The 20,000-nt window shown below is 36.8% G+C and overlaps 1 protein-coding gene across 3 annotated transcripts in view; it reads right to left on the reverse strand.

Moving 5' to 3' along the window:
- Positions 1 to 20,000, reverse strand: part of FOXP2 (forkhead box P2) — a 466,299-nt gene that overhangs the window by 6,915 nt on the left and 439,384 nt on the right. For all 3 annotated transcript variants that reach the window (XM_088141716.1, XM_088141715.1, XM_088141712.1), the window contains 2 exons: positions 18,638 to 18,707; positions 17,717 to 17,880 (listed from right to left, as the gene is read on the reverse strand). In XM_088141716.1, coding sequence (XP_087997842.1) covers positions 17,717 to 17,880; positions 18,638 to 18,707 — 234 coding nt within the window. The remainder of the gene's footprint in view (positions 1 to 17,716; positions 17,881 to 18,637; positions 18,708 to 20,000) is intronic.

Genomic DNA, 20,000 nt, shown 5'->3' on the forward strand with positions numbered 1-20,000 from the left:
AAAGAGACTCCACTCCATATCACCTAGTCAGTGAGCTATACCTGGTGGTAATGCAAGAAATGGCCAGCCTGTTGTAGAATTGCAGTTATAATATATGGAGGCTCATTTTGTATATCTCTGACAATACTATAGCATCTTGTAAAGAATTTTCTATTTCGGCATGTCAAGAAGATATTTTACTGATCACTTGGAGAAAGGATTTTTATGTTGTACTCCTGTCTTCTAACCTGCCATCTTTTAAAATTGTTTATTTTTAAGGTGTTTTTTTTAGATAAACAGTAATAATTAATTTGCTTCCATAAATGAACACTCACATTTTAAGAGCTGCAATCTAAACACAGAGTTGATAAGAGTATTAAAACAATAATACCCTTACTGTTCCTTAAGGGACCAATATGGAAAAGTATATTGAAAATCACAGCCGTGACGACTATTGTTGCAAAGGGAATCTCTAAGTTAAAAGATATGTTCCAAATCTAGTCTGAATCTGGAAGCAGAATAAATATACATTTATAATGCCAAATGCCTTTTGATGATAAAATGCATAATTTCTTCCGAGAACCCTATCGGTACAGTAACACTCCAAAATAATAATTTAATTGGCTTATAGTTATGGAATCCAAAGTTTCTCCTTACATAACTGTCAGATGCCACCAATCTGTGGTTGAACCAACAGAATGTTTCTCTTCCATTCGGCCTTGAGTTATCTTTAATGCACAATAGAGTAACATGCATTCATATTGGCATCTTATTTAGCAGAACTACGATTTTTTGCTACTCATACACAGCTAGGTTTGGCTAAACGAGAATGTTTCTAATGAAAAATATTCCTTTCAATGCCTGGACTTTTTTTACTAGAAGCATATGTTGTTGCTTCTAGGCTGCTTTTTATTTTTAATGCTGTTTATTTTCAGAACCATTAAAAAATGGAACAATATTCATTTATGGTGTCTAAAGTATCAAGCCCTTTCATACTATCTCCATGACAGAAGGCACGTTTTCTATGCAAAATGTGTAATAACTCAAGGTGTACTAAAATGACACATGATTTGGATGATCACCCTGCCTTGGAATACATACCTACATGAGTAGAACTGGATGGTGGGTTTTAGAATGCTATTCCAGAATTGTAAATTACCAATTGCTTAGCTTAGTGATGTATCTTTACCACAAAAACAGAACAAGCATCTGAATCCTTGTCAGGCAACAAAAAGACTTAATTTTTCTTTACTCCAGGGCTTACTAGTTGCTTATATAGACCAGTGTTTCTCAACCTTGGCAACTTTAAGGTGTGTGGACTTCAACTGCCAGAATTCTCCAGCCAGCCATGCCGCTGGGGAATTCTGGGAGTTGAAGTCCACACATCTTAAAGTTGCCAAGGTGAGAAACACTGAGATAGACTAACACTCTATCAAGTACCCTTCTCCTTTGGCTAAAGCAGGAAAGGTTGGAGGCATTAGGAACAACAGGAAAGTTGTACTTATATGCCATTCCTGCTACTTCTGGGGTGGAAGATGCTTGGCTGGGGATGAGGTTGAAGAGCTGTTTGCTGCAGAAGCAACCGTCACTATAGACACTGAAGGCAATACTTGTCTTCCTTGGGAAGCACAGCACAATCAAGTACAGAAAAATATTCAAAATTAAGGACCAGGTGTAATGGTCCTCCACCATCACTCTCCCTTGCCATTAAACTGTTGGCTTTGAGAGAATGCGGATGGGAGAGGCAGTTACACCCATTTTTCTGTTTCATATAGAAATAAGAGATCTTGGATCCCAAGGAATGGTGGATGTTTCCAGCTTGCTGTTAATAACCTTGTTACTAAATCCAGACGTAACAGCATTTCATGACACATCTTTTTTGACACAGGGGTGCATGTTATTTCACTAACAGTACAACTGTTTGTGGGATTGTATGCATTATTTGTGTCATCCTCATCAGGCCTTGGTTCCTGCTTTTCCAAACAATATGCAAAGATTTCAGAAAGCTATCTTCAAAATATAAACTCAGACTATAGTATATGAAAGTATATGATGGATTAGCCTCCCAATCCTGATTACCGTGCAAAATCATATACTCGAGCCTAGCAGTTCTCTGCCCCAAATACCACTCTTTTCCTACCCATTGCTTCCTGCTCTTTAACAGGTAACTGTGCAGAGCTAAGCAGAATATTACAAACCACATACTGCAATATATTGTGAAAGGTCATTCTGATCTTCAATTGGAATGGAAAATGTGTCCATAACCGAGGGTGCTGTTTCCCTTTGTATGATTAAGCACAGGTGAAAGGATTCACCCATTCACAGCAAGCCAAATCTTAACAAAGGCAAGTCTTACCCTTATGAGTACTGTAGATGAAAACCTCAGAGATGGCTTTTTGCATTTGGAATTCACCCAATAGAAAACCAATATTTCTCTTTTTTTCCAGGATAGTAAATCATGATATTTCCAAAATATTCAGAGGATAGAATTTCTTAGCTTAGGTACCAAATTTTGCCTCTCCTTTGCCATTTCACCTATGAGTTTTCCCATTTTAGTCAATGGCAGAGGGATCATGCCAGAAGTACCATTTTAAAAATGTGTGAACCATAACAGAAATTCTGAGTGCTTCTAGGGTTGGTGATTTTGCCCATCTAAAACTCTGGAGACTTGGTGCCAGTTAGACTGAGCTAAATGAACTTCCTTATTATAAATCAGCTCTAAATCTTCATGATGTTCAAAGTGGCTCCTTAGCTACGTGCCATATAACCAAACAAAACCAAGTATGAAAGCAATTTGCTTTGCTTTTTATGTTCAACCATTTCTAAAGTTTACACACCTTACTAGCCTGCTCATAAAACAGACAGCTCCACCAGTTCATTATTATGGAAACATTATGGTCATTAGCACTTGGATCTGTCAAATTTCCTATGTATAAAAGAAGCTTACTCATTGTCACGCTTAAATGAAATATCTATTTATTTTCCAGATTTACAGCATTTTAGCACTGCACTACAGTTTGAATTTGTGTCACAATCCCAACAAATTTGGTTTGGTTGGCACATATACTATCATTTTAAAATAAACATGGACTGGTGCTGTATTGGTGCAATATTGTATCACAGGGTAAATAATCTTCCTGACCTTCCTTTTAAGAGGGAGTCCCACAGATTTTCTGATATACATTAAGATCGGATAGTCACTATAAGGAAGCACAACTCTTAGCCTTTACTGAATCCAAACACTTGAACATATATATCCTTTGCCTAGGATCTTCCTTTGCCTCAAGCCATTGCCCCTCTTTTTCATGAATGCCTCCTAGTTGAACCTGGTGTATGAAAAAAATGGCAAATCTCAGAATAATCTACAATTTGGAAGCAGCATGTATACAGTGGGGCAAAAAAGTATTTAGTCAGCCACCAATTGTGCAAGTTCTCCCACTTAAAAAGATGAGAGAGGCCTGTAATTTCCATCATAGGTATACCTCAACTATGAGAGACAAAATGAGAAAAAAAATCCAGAAAATCACATTGTCTGATTTTTAAAGAATTTATTTGCAAATCATGGTGGAAAATAAGTATTTGGTCACCTACAAACAAGCAAGATGTCTGGCTCTCACAGACCTGTAACTACTTCTTTAAGAGGCTCCTCTGTCCTCCACTCGTTACCTGTAGTAATGGCACCTGTTTGACCTTGTTATCAGTATAAAGAACACCTGTCCACAACCTCAAACAATCACACTCCAAACTCCACTATGGCCAAGACCAAAGAGCTGTGGAAGGACACCAGAAACAAAATTGTAGACCTGCACCAGGCTGGGAAGACTGAATCTGCAATAGGCAAGCAGCTTGGTGTGAAGAAATCAACTGTGGGAGCAATCATTAGAAAATGGAAGACATACAAGACCACTGATAAACTCCCTTGATCTGGGACTCCATGCAAGATCTCACCCTGTGGGGTCAAAATGATCACAAGAACGGTGAGCAAAAATCCCAGAACCACACAGGGGGACCTAGTGAATGACCTGCAGAGAGCTGGGACCAAAGTAACAAAGGCTACCATCAGTAACACACTATGCTGCCAGGGACTCAAATCCTGCAGTGCCAGATGTGTCCCCCTGCTTAAGCCAGTACATGTCCGGGCCCGTCTGAAGTTTGCTAGAGAGCATTTGGATGATCCAGAAGAGGACTGGGAGAATGTCATATGGTCAGATGAAACCAAAGTAGAACGTTTTGGTCTAAACTCAATTCGTCGTGTTTGGAGGAGAGAGAATGCTGAGTTGCATCCAAAGAACACCATACCTACTGTGAAGCATGGGGGTGGAAACATCATGCTTTGGGGCTGTTTTTCTGCAAAGGGACCAGGACGACTGATCCGTGTAAAGGAAAGAATGAATGGGGCCATGTAGTGTGAGATTTTGAGTGAACACCTCCTTCCATCAGCAAGGGCATTGAAGATGAAACGTGGCTGGGTCTTTCAGCATGACAATGATCCCAAACACACCGCCCGGGCAACGAAGGAGTGGCTTCGTAAGAAGCATTTCAAGGTCCTGGAGTGGCCTAGCCAGTCTCCAGATCTCAACCCCATGGAAAACCTTTGGAGGGAGTTGAAAGTCCGTGTTGCCCAGCGACAGCCCCAAAACATCACTGCTCTAGAGGAGATCCACATGGAGGAATGGGCCAAAATACCAGCAACAGTGTGTGAAACCTTGTGAAGACTTACAGAAAACGTTTGACCTCTGTCATTGCCAACAAAGGATATATAACAAAGTATTGAGATGAACTTTTGATATTGGCCAAATACTTATTTTCCACCATGATTTGCAAATAAATTCTTTAAAAATCAGACAATGTGATTTTCTGGATTTTATTCCCCATTTTGTCTCTCATAGTTGAGGTATACCTATGATGAAAATTACAGGCCTCTCTCATCTTTTTAAGTGGGAGAACTTACACAATTGGTGGCTGACTAAATACTTTTTTGCCCCACTGTACACTGAATGACTAGGTCCTGCAGTAACTATACTTAAGAGAGGTCTATGGGAACATTATAGTCCAGCATACCAAAACAAAGAAATAAATAAGCAAATACTCCCAACCTGCTCATCATAATTCTGGCTGATATAAATTTGAAAAAGAAACTGAATGCAATTAATAAAGTTAAATAAATTATGCAAATGTGTCTGCTTTTTCTCAATGTGATTAAAAAGGTCTTTCTGTAATCCAGAGTGGATCTTGCTAGTCTTTCTCCATCACCCACCCCAACAACCAATTATCATTTCTCCTAACAGACATACTCCCTTGGAATATGTACCTCACTGGAAAAGAGGAGGAATTGAATTCCTTAGTATAGTCAGCCACTACAATTATCAATGCATTCTGGAAGGTTAGTCATCCAGTAGTGTATGAGTTGCAAGGGGAAATTTCTTTCTATTTGGCAAGAAGAGAGGATGGAAAGCTCCCAGTAAGGGCAACAGGCAGTTGGGGCTGGTGGCTGAAAGGCAATGAGCAGGGACCATTCCGTTCAAAGGAGAGATCTATCTATTCCTTTCTGTTTTGACCCCTAGAGAAGGGACTGGGATTATCCATCTATGTTATGTGTATGGAGGGAGGGGGGTGCGCACATGCACACAATTCATCCTCTGAGTCTATTTTTGTCAATAAAAACATTCTCCAATAATTAGTGTAAGTGAAGGTCAACATTTTATGTGACATATTTCACTATTTATGGTTAGTCTCTTTTGTACTGTTATAGACATAGCTATCCAATTTTTTCCAACAGCATATTTGAAAATTGGGAGAGAAGATTTCCTCTTTTACTTATACCCCAGTTGGTGAGGAGAGTGGAGAGAATTTCAAAATCCTTTGGAGGTTACCAGATTGCTTAGTTCCATTATAGCACATTTGGAACATGCAATCAAAATATTTCAAAATACATCAAAAAAATCATCTCCTCCTCCTCCTCCTCCTCCTCCTCCTCCTCCTCCTCACAACTGTTCTCCAGGGATACAGGTGGCTCAGATGGAGACCTCCCTTCATTTTATCCTCACAAAACCTGTGAGATACAGCTGAACTGAGAGAATGATTGGCCCAAACTCATCCAGGTAGTTTCCATGACTGTGAATTTTGGCTGATTTGGCCAGCCAAAATAGTAAGTACAGAATAAAATTGGCTCTCCACTAATTTATCATTTGTTGAAGGTGACATCCTTTGACTGTTCCAGCCCTTTTGAGATACTGAAAGTTAAGCATAGGCCTGAGCTGGGGACATTTTTTACTCCCAGTTTACAGTTGAAAAGTAACTCTCCCCCTGGTAAACAAACATTGCAAAGAAACAATGTTTGTCCAAAGAACCTAAACTGGGATGTTAGTTCAGTGGTAGAAAGGTTCTGAAAATAATTCAGCTTGAGGAACAGCTGCATGGTGCTATTAAGCAAGTAATCTTTACTACTCCCAGTACGTTTGCAATTTTTTTTTTTCTAGCACACTTGTTTGAAGGTTGGGGCACACTGAAGTGCATCTTTAGAATTGGCATTTGTCAGAATTTGAGACAGAAACTGTTTTAAAAAAATGTGTATGCATACTCCTCTTGACTGTGCCCTTAGTCATTATTAAACACTTCTGAAGTTAATAAAACAGCAGATTTCAGTTCCAGCATGAACAGTAGCAGATAGCTAAAAAGACAGACAATATGTACAATCTAAAATAATACCAATGAATATTACACTGCATTCATAATATACAGATAATAAGAAGGGAAAAAAAGGAAAACCAATCACTTAATAGTAAAGGTAGAGAAACCGGTTCTCCAAGAATTGCTGAACTATTTTATTTTATTTTAAAAAATTATCTACTGGCTCAATCCTAATGAACTCTAGGTGGTGTACAGATACTAATGATAAAATACAACAATAAGGAACAGTACAATAATAAAGTTATAACAACAATAACAAGTAATACTATTGCTGATGACTCCACAATGAATCTTCAAAGGCCTTCCAGATTATTAGCAACTTCCAGAATGGCGTGAGAATGGGAACGACTCTCGCACTGGAGGTCAGGCTGTTCCATATGAGGAGAACCCCTTCCCCAGAAGCCTCATGGTAGGTGGGGACCCATAATGGGTGCTCTCTAACTCCCTGGGTCAAGTGGCAGAGTCTATCTGGGAAAGGTAATCTCTTAGATATCCAGGCCATGAGTCACATAGCATTTTAAAGGGTAGTTACCAGCATCCTGAATTGCACTTGGAAACACATTGTAGGTTGTGCCGCTCCTGTGGCAGCTGTGTAATATAACAGTAGTGTGACTGGCCAATAAGCACACTATGTGCTTTGTACCAGCTGTGTTTTGTACCAGCTGAAATTTCCACGTAGTATTTAAGGCAGCCCCATGTACAGCAAATTAGAGTAATCCAGAGATAAGATGGCAACAGCAAATCTATCACATATCCTTTTCCAGATAAGGCTGGAACTGACACACCAATTCATAGCATGCTTCACTACTGACCAAGCTCAATCAGGGGCCCAGGTCTTGTAGTAATTCAATGACATCAAGAGAGCCACTGTTTGTCAAACAGCATTGGTGGTGCTTATTTCCTTCTTGTTATTGCATAACACTTAAAAAAAACAGTTGCAATAATTGCATTGCATAAACAATTGCATAAACAGTTTTACAAAAAATAGATGTATACGCTGAACTCTGGTAAGTCTAATAAATTTTGGAACTTTATGCAGCAGCAAGAAACCTATACATAAATACTAGAGATAAGAAATCTCAGAATCCTTATATGATCCATCAAAGTCCCAAACCTGTTCATATAAATACATAAAGTTGGAAGAGGTGTTACAAAGCCAAAGTATCTGGACCTATTCCTCAAAGCCGTGAAGTTACAGCAGCCACTGGAAGCTTGGAATGGCTGCTTTCACCCAAGACAGTGAACTGGGCCACCCCATCAAATGATTTGCACAGGCCTAATCTTGACAGGCCTATCAAGGCTTTGATAGAAAGGGTAAAACAGCCTATAAATAGCAAGTGATCTATAATTTTTTAAAACAGAGCAAAGACTAAAAGAATCCAATGATTTATAAAACAAATGCTTGCTCAAAAGAAAAGGCAAGTTTTTAATCTAAAACAGGAAATAAAAATAAGCCCATATTTTGATAATTTATTCACAATAAATTGTTTGGTTTACAAATTTTAAACACATGTTTTCCTGCTAATTCAGAAACTTCATATCTTGGAGGCATACCTTTTCTTGACAGAAGCTGGATGCTTCATGATAGTAATTCATAAAGTGCTGGAATCCTAAACTTTGTATTACTTGTCAACAGTAGTGGGATTTTAGTAGAGTAACACTAAATAATTCTGTAGTCTAATGGTCTCTTCAGGAAATCTTAGATGTGAACTAGAGTTTAGTGCTTCCTGTGGAATAAGTTAGAGCACCCAACCCACAGAAATACTGGTCCTAATAAAGGATATTAGAAGAAACTGGAAATGTTGCAGGTGGCAGGAAAAGATTCCTGCTGAATCTTTTTCTGCCTCCTGCAATATTTTTATATAGTTTACAGTTTTATAGGCAAAACTTAGCATTAGAATCCGATTGAATTCAGAACCACTCCCAAGCACAAGATTTCATCCTCTGAACATCACTTTACATTTCTAGTTTTAAAAATTCCCTAAGAATTGAAGATAAAGCAGGAAGGGAAATTCAAGCCAATGCATTGTTTTTATAAGTTTTCAATATGCTTCTCTGAGTTCTCAGGAATGCAAATAATCTTGGAAAGGAAAATGGGATATAATATACAATCATTACAGAGGAATCCCCAAGCTACAATGATTGAGCTAAGAAAAGCACTGTTTATATTTCCTTTCTGATCAATACACAGACCTGGATATGAAACAGAATTAGATTCTCTTGATGTTAAAGCACAGTAGCTACCTTCTGAATTTGAAACCCACCCCTTGGGGACTTACCAGGAGCACAGAAATGTATACTGATCTAGCTCCTGTGATCCCAATCCAGCAGCAGACATTAAGAACAACTGGCACCTGCATGCATATAAGTAATGGAAACATGAATACAGGGCTATTTCTGTTTACAAAATTCTCCTGATGGCTGGGTAAGAGATCTTAATTCTGTCCTTGTATAGGCAATAGATATTATTCTGAACAATGTTTAACAAACACACTTCCCACAGATAAGGTCCACTACACTGTTGCTGTTATAAGCAAATAAAAATGTAAACAGATAATGGTGATGATCCAAATTTCTGTGTAAAACGAGTTTCAGGTTTTCTGAATGCCTGATGGAGTTATGGTTTTAAATAAGAGAAATGAAACTCTACAACATTAAGAAGTAAATCACCTTAAAATCAAGCTTGTCAAATCTAAAATTCAAAATTTAAGGGAAATGAAGACTTTTACTAAGGCCACAAAAACAATGTTTGTTACTTTGCTCTAACAACAAAAGTTCATTCAATAAGAATTTCTTAAAAAACTGTCAATATATACTCCTACTGACTCTTCTTTTGCACTTCTAGCTTAATATAAGATTTCTTTGTTTGCCAAACCACAGTTTGGAAGACTGAGATTTGAACACAACCTATAAGCTTGGACTTAAAACCTAAATATAACAGTAGTTTCTAGGGAGGACTCAAACCAGAGTTGGACAATTTGGATATCACTACAAATTTTGTTTGACAAACCAGGAAATCTTATATAGATGGTAAAGTGCGACAATGGGAGAAGACAGAATGGAATTTATGGGCACAAAGGCATAATCAATCCAACAAGCCATTGTCTGAATCAGGCTTGTATTTTTCTGATTTTGAAGTTTTAAAATTAATACATTCTGAAAATACATATTCTCATTTGAAATATTATACAACAAACTGTATTTTAAACTGGAGTTCTTGAACTGTGTTTGGCTCTTACAATAAGCATTATAGTTGGCGGAGAAGCTTAGTCACAGTGGTGATCTACATATATTATGTAAACAAGAACTGCAAGAGTGAAATTTGCTTTCACCAGCTGTTTATTCTGAAGGAACTATATGACTATAAAGGAAACAGTAAGAGACAAGAAATGAGAAAGCTTGATACTGAAGAACACAGGATAAAAAGGCAACTAAACAGTATCTATCCCAAGAGATGCAATATACTACTTGACCTTTATTCTCCAGATTTGATTTGTTTGGAATGAAGGAGGTAATATTATGACTTGCTACTGAATAGGGATGCCAGTGGAAGTTCATAATTACAGTTTTCATCTTAAACTCTCTTAGATAGTTAGCTCTCAAAAATATTGTCATTGGAAGAAGTTTTTTTTTCTTTTCAGTTTCATTTCCAATATGCTGCAGATTTCCAATATAGTTAATTTGGCAGTTGGACAAAGGTCATGAAATGTTCAATTTTCATATTAAAAGAGGCCATGTTTTGTAGAAACACTTGTTCTTTACTCTGGGGGGATGAATCAGAAAGGGGCCTCTAGGCTGCTTTGAACACAAGTACAAAACGGAGGAAGAAGAAAGGTAACCTGAAATTCTTTTAAGAGAAGCAGGAAAGCTGCGAAAGAGTCAGATGCCTTGTAGATTATCAGGGATTAAACAGAACAACCAAAGAGGGTTAATGGGATTGTATGAAAACCAAAATATCCTATAAATGATCTTGTACAGATGTAAAATGTGCTTTGGCTGGTGGAAATGAAATTCAAGAACAATTTGGAAAAAGGGGTACAGTCATTCATGGATCAGATCAGAATATATAGGGACACAGAACAGCACTGCAAAGCAAAGAAAGGCTTTAGCATATGTGTCCACATCAAAACTTGTCCACTTCCACTCTTCTATCTTTTTATTCAGTGCTGAATAGCTTCTTAAACCATGTCATCCCAATTAAGAAATTATTGGTAGAGCAGCTCCTACAAACATAATTTGTAGATTTGTACAAATTGCATGGACAGTTGCTCAGTTGAGATATCATGGAATCCATGGTTTAAGAAATCAAGTTGCATGGGAGGAAAATAATCACACAACTTTATCCAGGTTCAACAAGCTATGACTTGGTGGCCCAGAATTGCGACATCTGAACTGAATCTTAAACCTATAAAAGATTGACCATATTCAAGCTTACACGTTATTATTACTATATTTATTTATTTGCTTGCCTAAATTTAGTTTTAAGACCTTAACACATTTTGTGAAAATAAAATCACAAATCCACTGTTCATGATGAAGCTTCTCCTTACTCTCAATTCATGTGCAATTGTTAAATTTGATATGTATCAAAATACTAAATCTCTGAAAAGCAAATTGAATTGAGAATTATGTAATAGCCTATTTAACAAGAGGCAAACATACCTACCAAAAATTTAGCTGACAATCACATTGTTCATCTTTCCCCTGTTCTCTCTCATGCAGACAAATATCTACATCCATGAATTACAGACAAGAGAACTGAAATACTGTACCAATGGAATTTCAGTGTTGTTTTAGTTGTCGTGTTTCATTACATCTTTGATTTCATTCTCTTCTATACCAATATCTCTGTTCTCTGTTCTCCCTGGCATAGTCCATGGAACGCACGTGCATGCACATGCACACACCTGTATTATTCCTAATATTTAACAATAGTTCTTTTATTAGATCATCCGTTTATTAGAAATTTCCCACTCGATGTTTTGGCATTAATCACAGGAGATTGGCTCACACTCATGTTTGTAATTTGGTTTTTCTTTTACACTTGATGGATAGATGAACTGATTCCACTGACTACACACTATGACTGAGATGATGGGACAAAATATGACATGTGATGTTAGATCTGTGGACAGCATTTTCACATATGTGAGACATCATTTTCTGTTTAAGCCATCAAGCTGCATTTATGATGGTTTAAATCTGTCCACACATGTGAGATATTACATGATGTAGCAATTATTATCAAGGGATGAATGTTTATGTATAACCTGAAGCTTCTTTTCTGGCATGAAAGCATTCCAGGGCTGGTCAATTTGAGGGTTTTCTTTAGGATTGGTTGTCGTTGTTAGGTTTTTGTTTGGCTGGTTAGAGCCTTTGGATGAAATTGTCTTTCAGTTTGTTAGATTTTTAGTTATAAGTAGTTATAAACTTAACAATAACAGTTAATAGCCAAGCAGCTAGAACCTAAGTATAAGTGTGGGAATGGACGTAAGATCTAAAAATTATTACTCTGCCTCTACAAATATATCCATGTGTAGAGAATTCAAAAGAGAATGGAATGAAGTTTTCAATAAAATCATCCATGCAGTTTGCTCCTATATAGATCCCACAAATCCCAAAGGATCCTGCAAACTTCCACAATCCATACTATGGGGATCTGACACTTTTCAGCATAAGGCAGCTGCAGGCACTCTATCACCAGAGTGATCTTTTTGTTAAGAGGAAGTAGAAAGAATTGAGAAAGTGCAACAAATGGAGGTTATAATATTATATTAAAAAAGAACATCAATGGTTTGATCAAAGGCATGTAACATTTAAGCAAGTAAAGAGGAAATGATAAAGGGTTGCAATGGCTGCTGAGTGTAATAGCTTATAAGGCTAGAAAGATCAGAGGGTTGATGAGTGGGAAAATAAAATACAAGAGGCTAGATTTGAAAAATAAAGGGAAACAATATAAACTGAATATAAAACAGAACAGGAAAAAATATGTTTTTGGGACTTGAGTGAATGAGAATGTTATTTCTGAACATATGTTCTACAGTGGAAGAAATATTCTAATTTTACCCCCCACCCCACCCCATTATTTCTCTTTCTAGTACAAAACATCTGGAGCAGAGATTCTCCCTCTCCACCAATACACTCACTCACTTTAACAACCATACAGATCTATAAGAGCAATCTTTAAGAGTAAATGCATCAAGAAGGTGGAATGCTACCTTTTTGTTCAGTGTGCTTGTCAGTTTGAAATGGCAGGTGGTGGTCTTAAAACCTGAAATGTTCACTCAGACAGACAGAGCCTATATGTGAATCTGGTAATAGAAAAGGTTAAACAAAACTTCAGCATTTTATGAAGTCTGCATGTAGCAATCCTCTATCTTAAACCAAATCGAGCAAGAAAGCATACACAACACATTACTCTGTAGGTAGTATTTCAATTATTTCTTTGCCCTTTAAAGATTACAGAATTAAATACTGCAACTTAACATTTTAAATCTGTTCATATATTACCACTGTAGGATTAAATGGTACTGATGCGTGAGGAATTTCAAAAATGCTGTAAGCACTGGTATCATCATTGACTCAATTAAATGATTTTCAATCATTCTCCCAAAGCTTGGTACAGCTCTAAGTGTTTGATTTATTTTATAATATTCAATGTCCAAATCTCACCTAGTGAACAAGAACTTTGCATCACAGAAGCTTTCTACAGTAGAACAAACCTCCAAAGTAAATTCAGAAGTATCATGAGATGGGACAAAAAGCAGAAATACAAAAATGCAAAGACGGGGGGACAGAAATGATATGAAGTTTAAAATACAAGGGAATGAAAGAGATTGAAATTGAAATGATAGATAACCTACTGTAAGTAATGTGAAAGCGTAACAGTAGGGGACTGGAATAATCAGATATGGAACAATTTGACAATAGACTGGTTTCAAACTGAAGCACCTCAAAAAGACCTTAAGAGCAGAATAATCACACTTCTCTTTGGAAATAAAATTTAAAGAACAAAAAAAAGTTTGAAAACATAAAAAGCCTGATGTTTATGCTGATCAAATTGCAAGAAAAAAGGATGGATTCAAAAGTTGGAATTGTAAGGAAGATACAGGTTGAGAAAAACGGCTGAATACAAAGGGTGAAAAAAGTGACTGAAAGTATGCAAAGCAAGAGCTTTCTTGCCTAGAGTAGAAATGGAAGAGGAATGACTGCTTGAATTCATATCTTTTCAGATTATTCTCCATCTTTCTTTTCCAACACATTTTACCAACTCCCAGTTTCCTTTTCAGTAGCAAACATGCATGCATAGCTATCACAAAAGATTGAAGGTGAACTGATGTAACTCGGCTACTATTAACAGCTTAATATAAAGCAGAATATAAGTATTTTATACAGGACTGAGTGATATACATTAATATGGCAATAAGGAATACTTTCAAAAAAACAGTTCACTGTTCTTTTCTGGGTCAGTGCCCTGAGAGTTAAGAAAGTAGAAAACAAAACCACTGTGTGCTAAAACACGCTGCCCCTGGAACCATCTTTCAGAAACTCCCTTCTGTCCTTGGTGAATGTTCTATGACAGATACTTCATTCACAGATACAGATCAACAGTTGATATTACAGCACTCAAGTGTTTAACATGCATGTATCATCGCAATGCTGAGGTGAGACATTAGAAAACTAGCACCAAAGCAAGCAGATGATACTGAGCTAGATAGACAAAGAAACAACTTGTTATCATACTTACTGTTGTTATAATTAAAGGGAAAATAGTTTTGTGCTTTATGCAAATTGGTTCTGCTTATATGAAGGCAATCGCACTACGTACAGAAGCTGATAATATCAGAAAATACTCCTGGAATGTTTCCCCAATATATTTGGCAATAAAAAATCCCAAAAATGAACATCAGTATTTCATACAGAGGCATTCAGCTGAATGTGTGGACAGCTCAAACTTGGTAGAATATGGAAGATCCTCATGCATTCAGATGGAGATCTGAAAAGTACCTTCAAATGTTTGCCTGAATGTAAATAGCACTCCTGGTATAATGCAAGATTCTGCCTTATTTGGGTTCTGGATCACAAGCCAAAAGACGAACATCCCTCCTTTGGATCTTTAGCTGAACATGTGAAGACCAGGGAGTGTAGAGGACGAATGGCTGAACACAGCATTTGTTAAAGTACCAAGTTACAAACAGCAGAGTCACCACAGGTCATGCGTCAAGTAAAAATGTAAATGTTTCAATGCTTGAAGAATATTATATCTATCTATGATAGATTGTACCACTTCACATATTGTTTTACTCAGCAGTATATCTAGTTATCATCAGAGCCAAGCAGAAGGCGCATATGTGGGAAGGACTTGTTATTTGGCTGACCTACAAGATAATTCTCGAGCAGCATTGTCCAAGGACTATGGGAAGGGACCAGACAAAAGACCAGACAAAAGACAAATAACAGGTCCTTCCCACCCTCCTTTAGCAATGGATAACTGAGACCTCAGTTTCTCCCCAGAGAAATGGGGAGTTGGCAGCACAGAACTAGACAAATATTGTACTGAAGATTTGAGAACTCAGTGAAAATTCTGGTTCCTTAGTAAGTATTTTTGAGTTTTGTGCACACGGTTCTTCACCACACAGACATCTGCTCACACAATACACTCAGAGACACTAAGCACACAATTATTTTAAATTTTCAGAACAAAATTAAAGGATTATGAGAGGAATAAAAATTGTGGCTAAGTGCATAAGGGAAAAAAAGTGGAGAGCACAGCTCAGGAATTCAAGGGATGAAAACCATAGCGAACATCCTGACTCACAGAGAAACTGCCTCATTCATTCCTGTTGTTTAGGATTTCAGCCATTGTCTAATAAAAGCAGAGTCATGAGTACAGTCCAAAGAACCAAAGGTAAATATGAGTCCAATTAAACCAGTCTTTGCACCTATTTCCAAAGAAAATTTTGCAAACTACAGGCATACTATGGAAATCCTAATTATTGCTATTTTATAAAAAATTCAGTAAGGACTCCAGTTTGGTACAAAGTCATGTGTGCATGAGAAAGGTGATATTCTAAGCCAGCCTTATTTTATCAAATACATATTGTCCCAATGGCTAACAGCAGCTTTAACTGCAATTAGAAAATCCACATATTGGCTTGAATGCCAATATAAACCGAACATTTCTTGTAGAATAAAATTCATTAGGAGTTCCAGTCACATTTTATTTATTTATTTAGATTTAGGCACTGCCTGCCTCCAAGAGGATTCACATGTAGAATTAGATTCTTATTAAGCTTCCCTCCCTCCCACACTGAATGCTTGGGTTTACTCAGTTCTTGCTGTATAGTAGTTTACCACTAGAATGGAAATTAATGGCATAATTTACAGCACGTTTTAGTTGTAAAGATACTCTCAAATTCTGTAGTACGCAAAAATTATTCTGCATAGCTTACAGAGCCATGTGTGTACTGATTGCACATGGCATATGGGGCACATACCATGCCCTACTCAATATTATATAGAAAAAATGAGGAAATAAATAAATAGCAGATGTGCTTTACGTATGTGAAATAAATGCGCACATGATCTGTTTGCTCATTAAATTTTTGTTTTCTTGCCATTTTAGGCAGAGAGAGAGCATTAACACACTCAGAGAACTGCTAAAAGAAAAGGGTTCAAGCTATTCAATGCACAGTTGATTGTATATATCACAGGATACAAAAACTTTGGTCTAGTGGCTCACTTTACTTGTCTCAGAGCACTGCTGTTCTCAAGAGCTTATAACCATGTTCTTTCTACTTCAAGTTTTATTACTTCCTCTGTATTATTTAATATACCTAAAGATGCTTCCAAAAGAAATGTTTCCATTTGGGGGGGGGGGATTAATGGTTTGGAATTCATTAAGGCACATTAATGTTCTCCCTCACTCTTTGTGTACAATAATTTTATTTATTTGTCCAAGATGATACAATATGTGGCAAGTGAAGGAACTAGATAGATCATCTTAAAGGTATAAATATATCAGTTAAATTAATATATTTACTGATCTGAAAAGGCAAATCAGGAAACAAAATGTAAAAATCTTAAAATCTACAAAGGCAAATGAAATTGCACAGCTTGAAAATGTAGGAAAAAAACAGCTGTAGTGGCTTGCAATTACTATTCCAGCATTGCACATATAATAAATATTGAACGTACTACTGTATGAAAGAGAAAAGAAATAATAAAGAAAATTGGAGTACATTTTAAATACAAAATCATTATCACTAACTATGGACATAATGGCATAAAAATAATTCTACAACAAACTTACAACTATGTCTACTTAGATGTCATAGCACTAATTAATATATAAATTACCAGGAAATCAATACCCCCAAGGTATGTGTTTTGCTATTTACTAAACAAGATATTGCTACATTTGACACTGTTGATTAAGGCAAGACATTTCTTAGGCTTAATACACATTCCTGAAATCCACGATACATCAATTTTTAATAATACCACTCTCTGAGCTGCATTAAAAAGATGGTAGGGAAAGATTTTAGAGTAATTAATGACATAGTTAGCTCCTAAATATTAATAGGAATCGTAGTCTTGCATAAAATTTAACATATAAACCTCACCAGTACTGACGCACCAGTAATTAAAGTTGAATATGTAATTACACTGATTTATAAGACAGGTAAAAAAGTTACACTTTACTAGTTTCTATGTAAACTCAGGGTAACGGTTGAACTTTCCATTGTACTTTTTTTTTTTTTTTTTTTAAATGGGTAGTATTTCTGTGACAGTTCATACATGTATTACAGACCTGGAAATACAAAAGTATTTCTGATTGGATTGCTTTTGCCAAGTAATTTACTGACCTAACTTGGGAAAAGGAGCCGTGTTTGACAAAATGATGCTGTATCAACATGCAAAGAAAAAGAAGCTTTTGCCCTAGGCCAGTTTCTGAATATTCTTACCTGTTCTGGACAGATTCTTAAGCAAGGCAGGACTTTTTGATAAATTATTTTCCATTTTGGAAGAGGCTAACAGTACTTACATGTGAGGCTGAGGAGAGCAGCCTGGACTGCTATTTCCATTGCTGTCAATGTGCTCCAAGGAACCATTGAGATCTTCATGGACTGCCTGTAGTAAGCCACTGGATGCGTTGTTTATCAATCCGGGGTTACCAAGCAAAGGTAAACTACTTTCTGCCAGCGCAGCCTAGCAGTGTGGAGATGATACAGCATTCTTAGGGTGCTTAATACATATCGATGTAAATACAAGTCAACAAATGTCTAGAGAAATCTCTATTTGTTATTTTTCCCATATCTGAGAATATATATACCCACCACATATTCTTACGACTGCTGGATGGAATGATTAAATATGCTCTGATACTGACATGCACCATGTCTTCTGCCTTCAAACTCTTTCTGACTCTAAAGTGCACCAATCCTAAACCTTGTGTCCTAACACGTAGCCTGCATTTTGTTTCTGTTGCCAGCCTGAGTTGGAAAATAAAAAATGACCAGAACTTAACTCAAAATGAAGGAGTCTTGACATTTGCCTTTTCTGCATGAAAATTATATCTTATAATTAAACTTTAAAGTTTTTCCCATGAGCACAATGTTCTCTAACACTATGATATGAAATCATTCATGACAGCTTGGATAAATATTAATGCATATTCACATGCATTTGCAAAAGCTTCTATCAATCTAGTATTTGCAGTAAAATGGAGTGTTCCAGATTTTGCCACAGGGTGTCCTTCTTGCTTCTTCACATCAAAATGAAGAGAATTAGAATGGGTACTTCTTGCTGTGCTAGGTAATACAACTTCTTTGGGAGATTAACCCACCTATTAACAATGCCCAGATGCCCAGATAAACATTAACACAGGGAGTTCTCTTTCATACAAGAAACAATGCAAGCAGAAGGAAGTGGGCATGTAAAAGAAATGAATGGTTTAATGGTTTACCTGTAAGCTTGCATTAAGTGCTGCTCCATAGCCTAAACTGGTGGGTATGTTTTTCACTAACGTTGGGCTTCTGAAAATAAACAATTTTTCAAAAGAGAAATTTATTTATTAAAAAGAAAGCAGGAAGAAATGATACAGCATGTAAACACAATGATTTTTTACATCAAGGGGGAAAAGAACCCAGGACTGATAGAATTTCAATTGATTGTTCGAGTCAATTTATTAATCCACGATAAATGATCAATATCAAAGAATCAGGTGATCTACTGTCATTGGACTCACATGGTGCTCCCACAGAAAAGTCCAGTGAAACAAAGGATGTTTGATGTTCTGAACTGTGCAGAAATTCTCCATTGTTGAACAGAGTTAACATGAACTCCTTATTTATTTATCTGCTAGTTTTAGGTCCAACTTTTCCCATTAACTCGTGCCATTTATAACACTCCCTCCTCTGATTCTTCTACAAAACAAAAAACAAAACCTACTTTGTGAGGTAGGTTGGGCTCAAAGAAAATAATTGGCCCCAACTTATCCAGTGAGCTTTTGTGGCTGAGAGTGGAGTTTCCCTACTCCTAGACAACACCTTAACCACTACCCTGTTTCTCACACAGAGGCAGATGTTGATAATAGCTTATTTTCAGTTGGCTAAAAATGTCTTAAGTGTAGCTAGCAACATGTGTGCACATCTGGAGTATGTGTGTGTGTGTGTGATATATTGGAACATAAGCAAAGAAACTCTTCTACAGGCTTGTCACAGGCTTTAAGTTAAGAGTTAGCTCATGGAATTTTCCTCCCTTTATCCTTCCTTTTCCTTCTCTCCAGCAATGTAGGCTCTTACAATATTTCAACAGCAGACTGTGTGATTATCCAAAGGTGAGATTCCATTTTAAAACAAAACAAAATAAAAAACCCTGCCCACATGGAATGACCAGATCTTTTTCCACAGAGGAAGACAGAAGGTTCTAGCATGTTGAAAAAGTGATTGACTTTTGCCGCAAAAATCAGTTCATTAAATGGTGGGTCAAAGAAAACAGAGAACTTTTCCCTCAGCAGAGTAGCATTTGTACTTACTTATACATGCAGTCTACAGATTGTAATTTAACTATAATATGACAAATCAATGTAGATAAATAAACCGAGAAGTTTCTACATGCTGAGATGCAACAAACTATACACAGTGCAAATATTATTCTATAAGACTTTTCTATAAATACTGCCCACAGAGAGAAGGTATTTTTGTGGTTAATAATTTATGGTTCAAAATAAACTTGAATGACTCATGACTTTGGTCAAAGGTTTAGTGTAAAGACAAGCCAATATCAAGTGCTAACACATGGGGAACACATGTTCTGTGGGGTAAAAT

The sequence above is a fragment of the Python bivittatus genome, unplaced genomic scaffold (assembly GCF_059951505.1).
Source record: "Python bivittatus isolate LINGU-HERP-01145 unplaced genomic scaffold, Pbiv_v1 ctg000330_np1212, whole genome shotgun sequence".
Taxonomy (NCBI): domain Eukaryota; kingdom Metazoa; phylum Chordata; class Lepidosauria; order Squamata; family Pythonidae; genus Python; species Python bivittatus.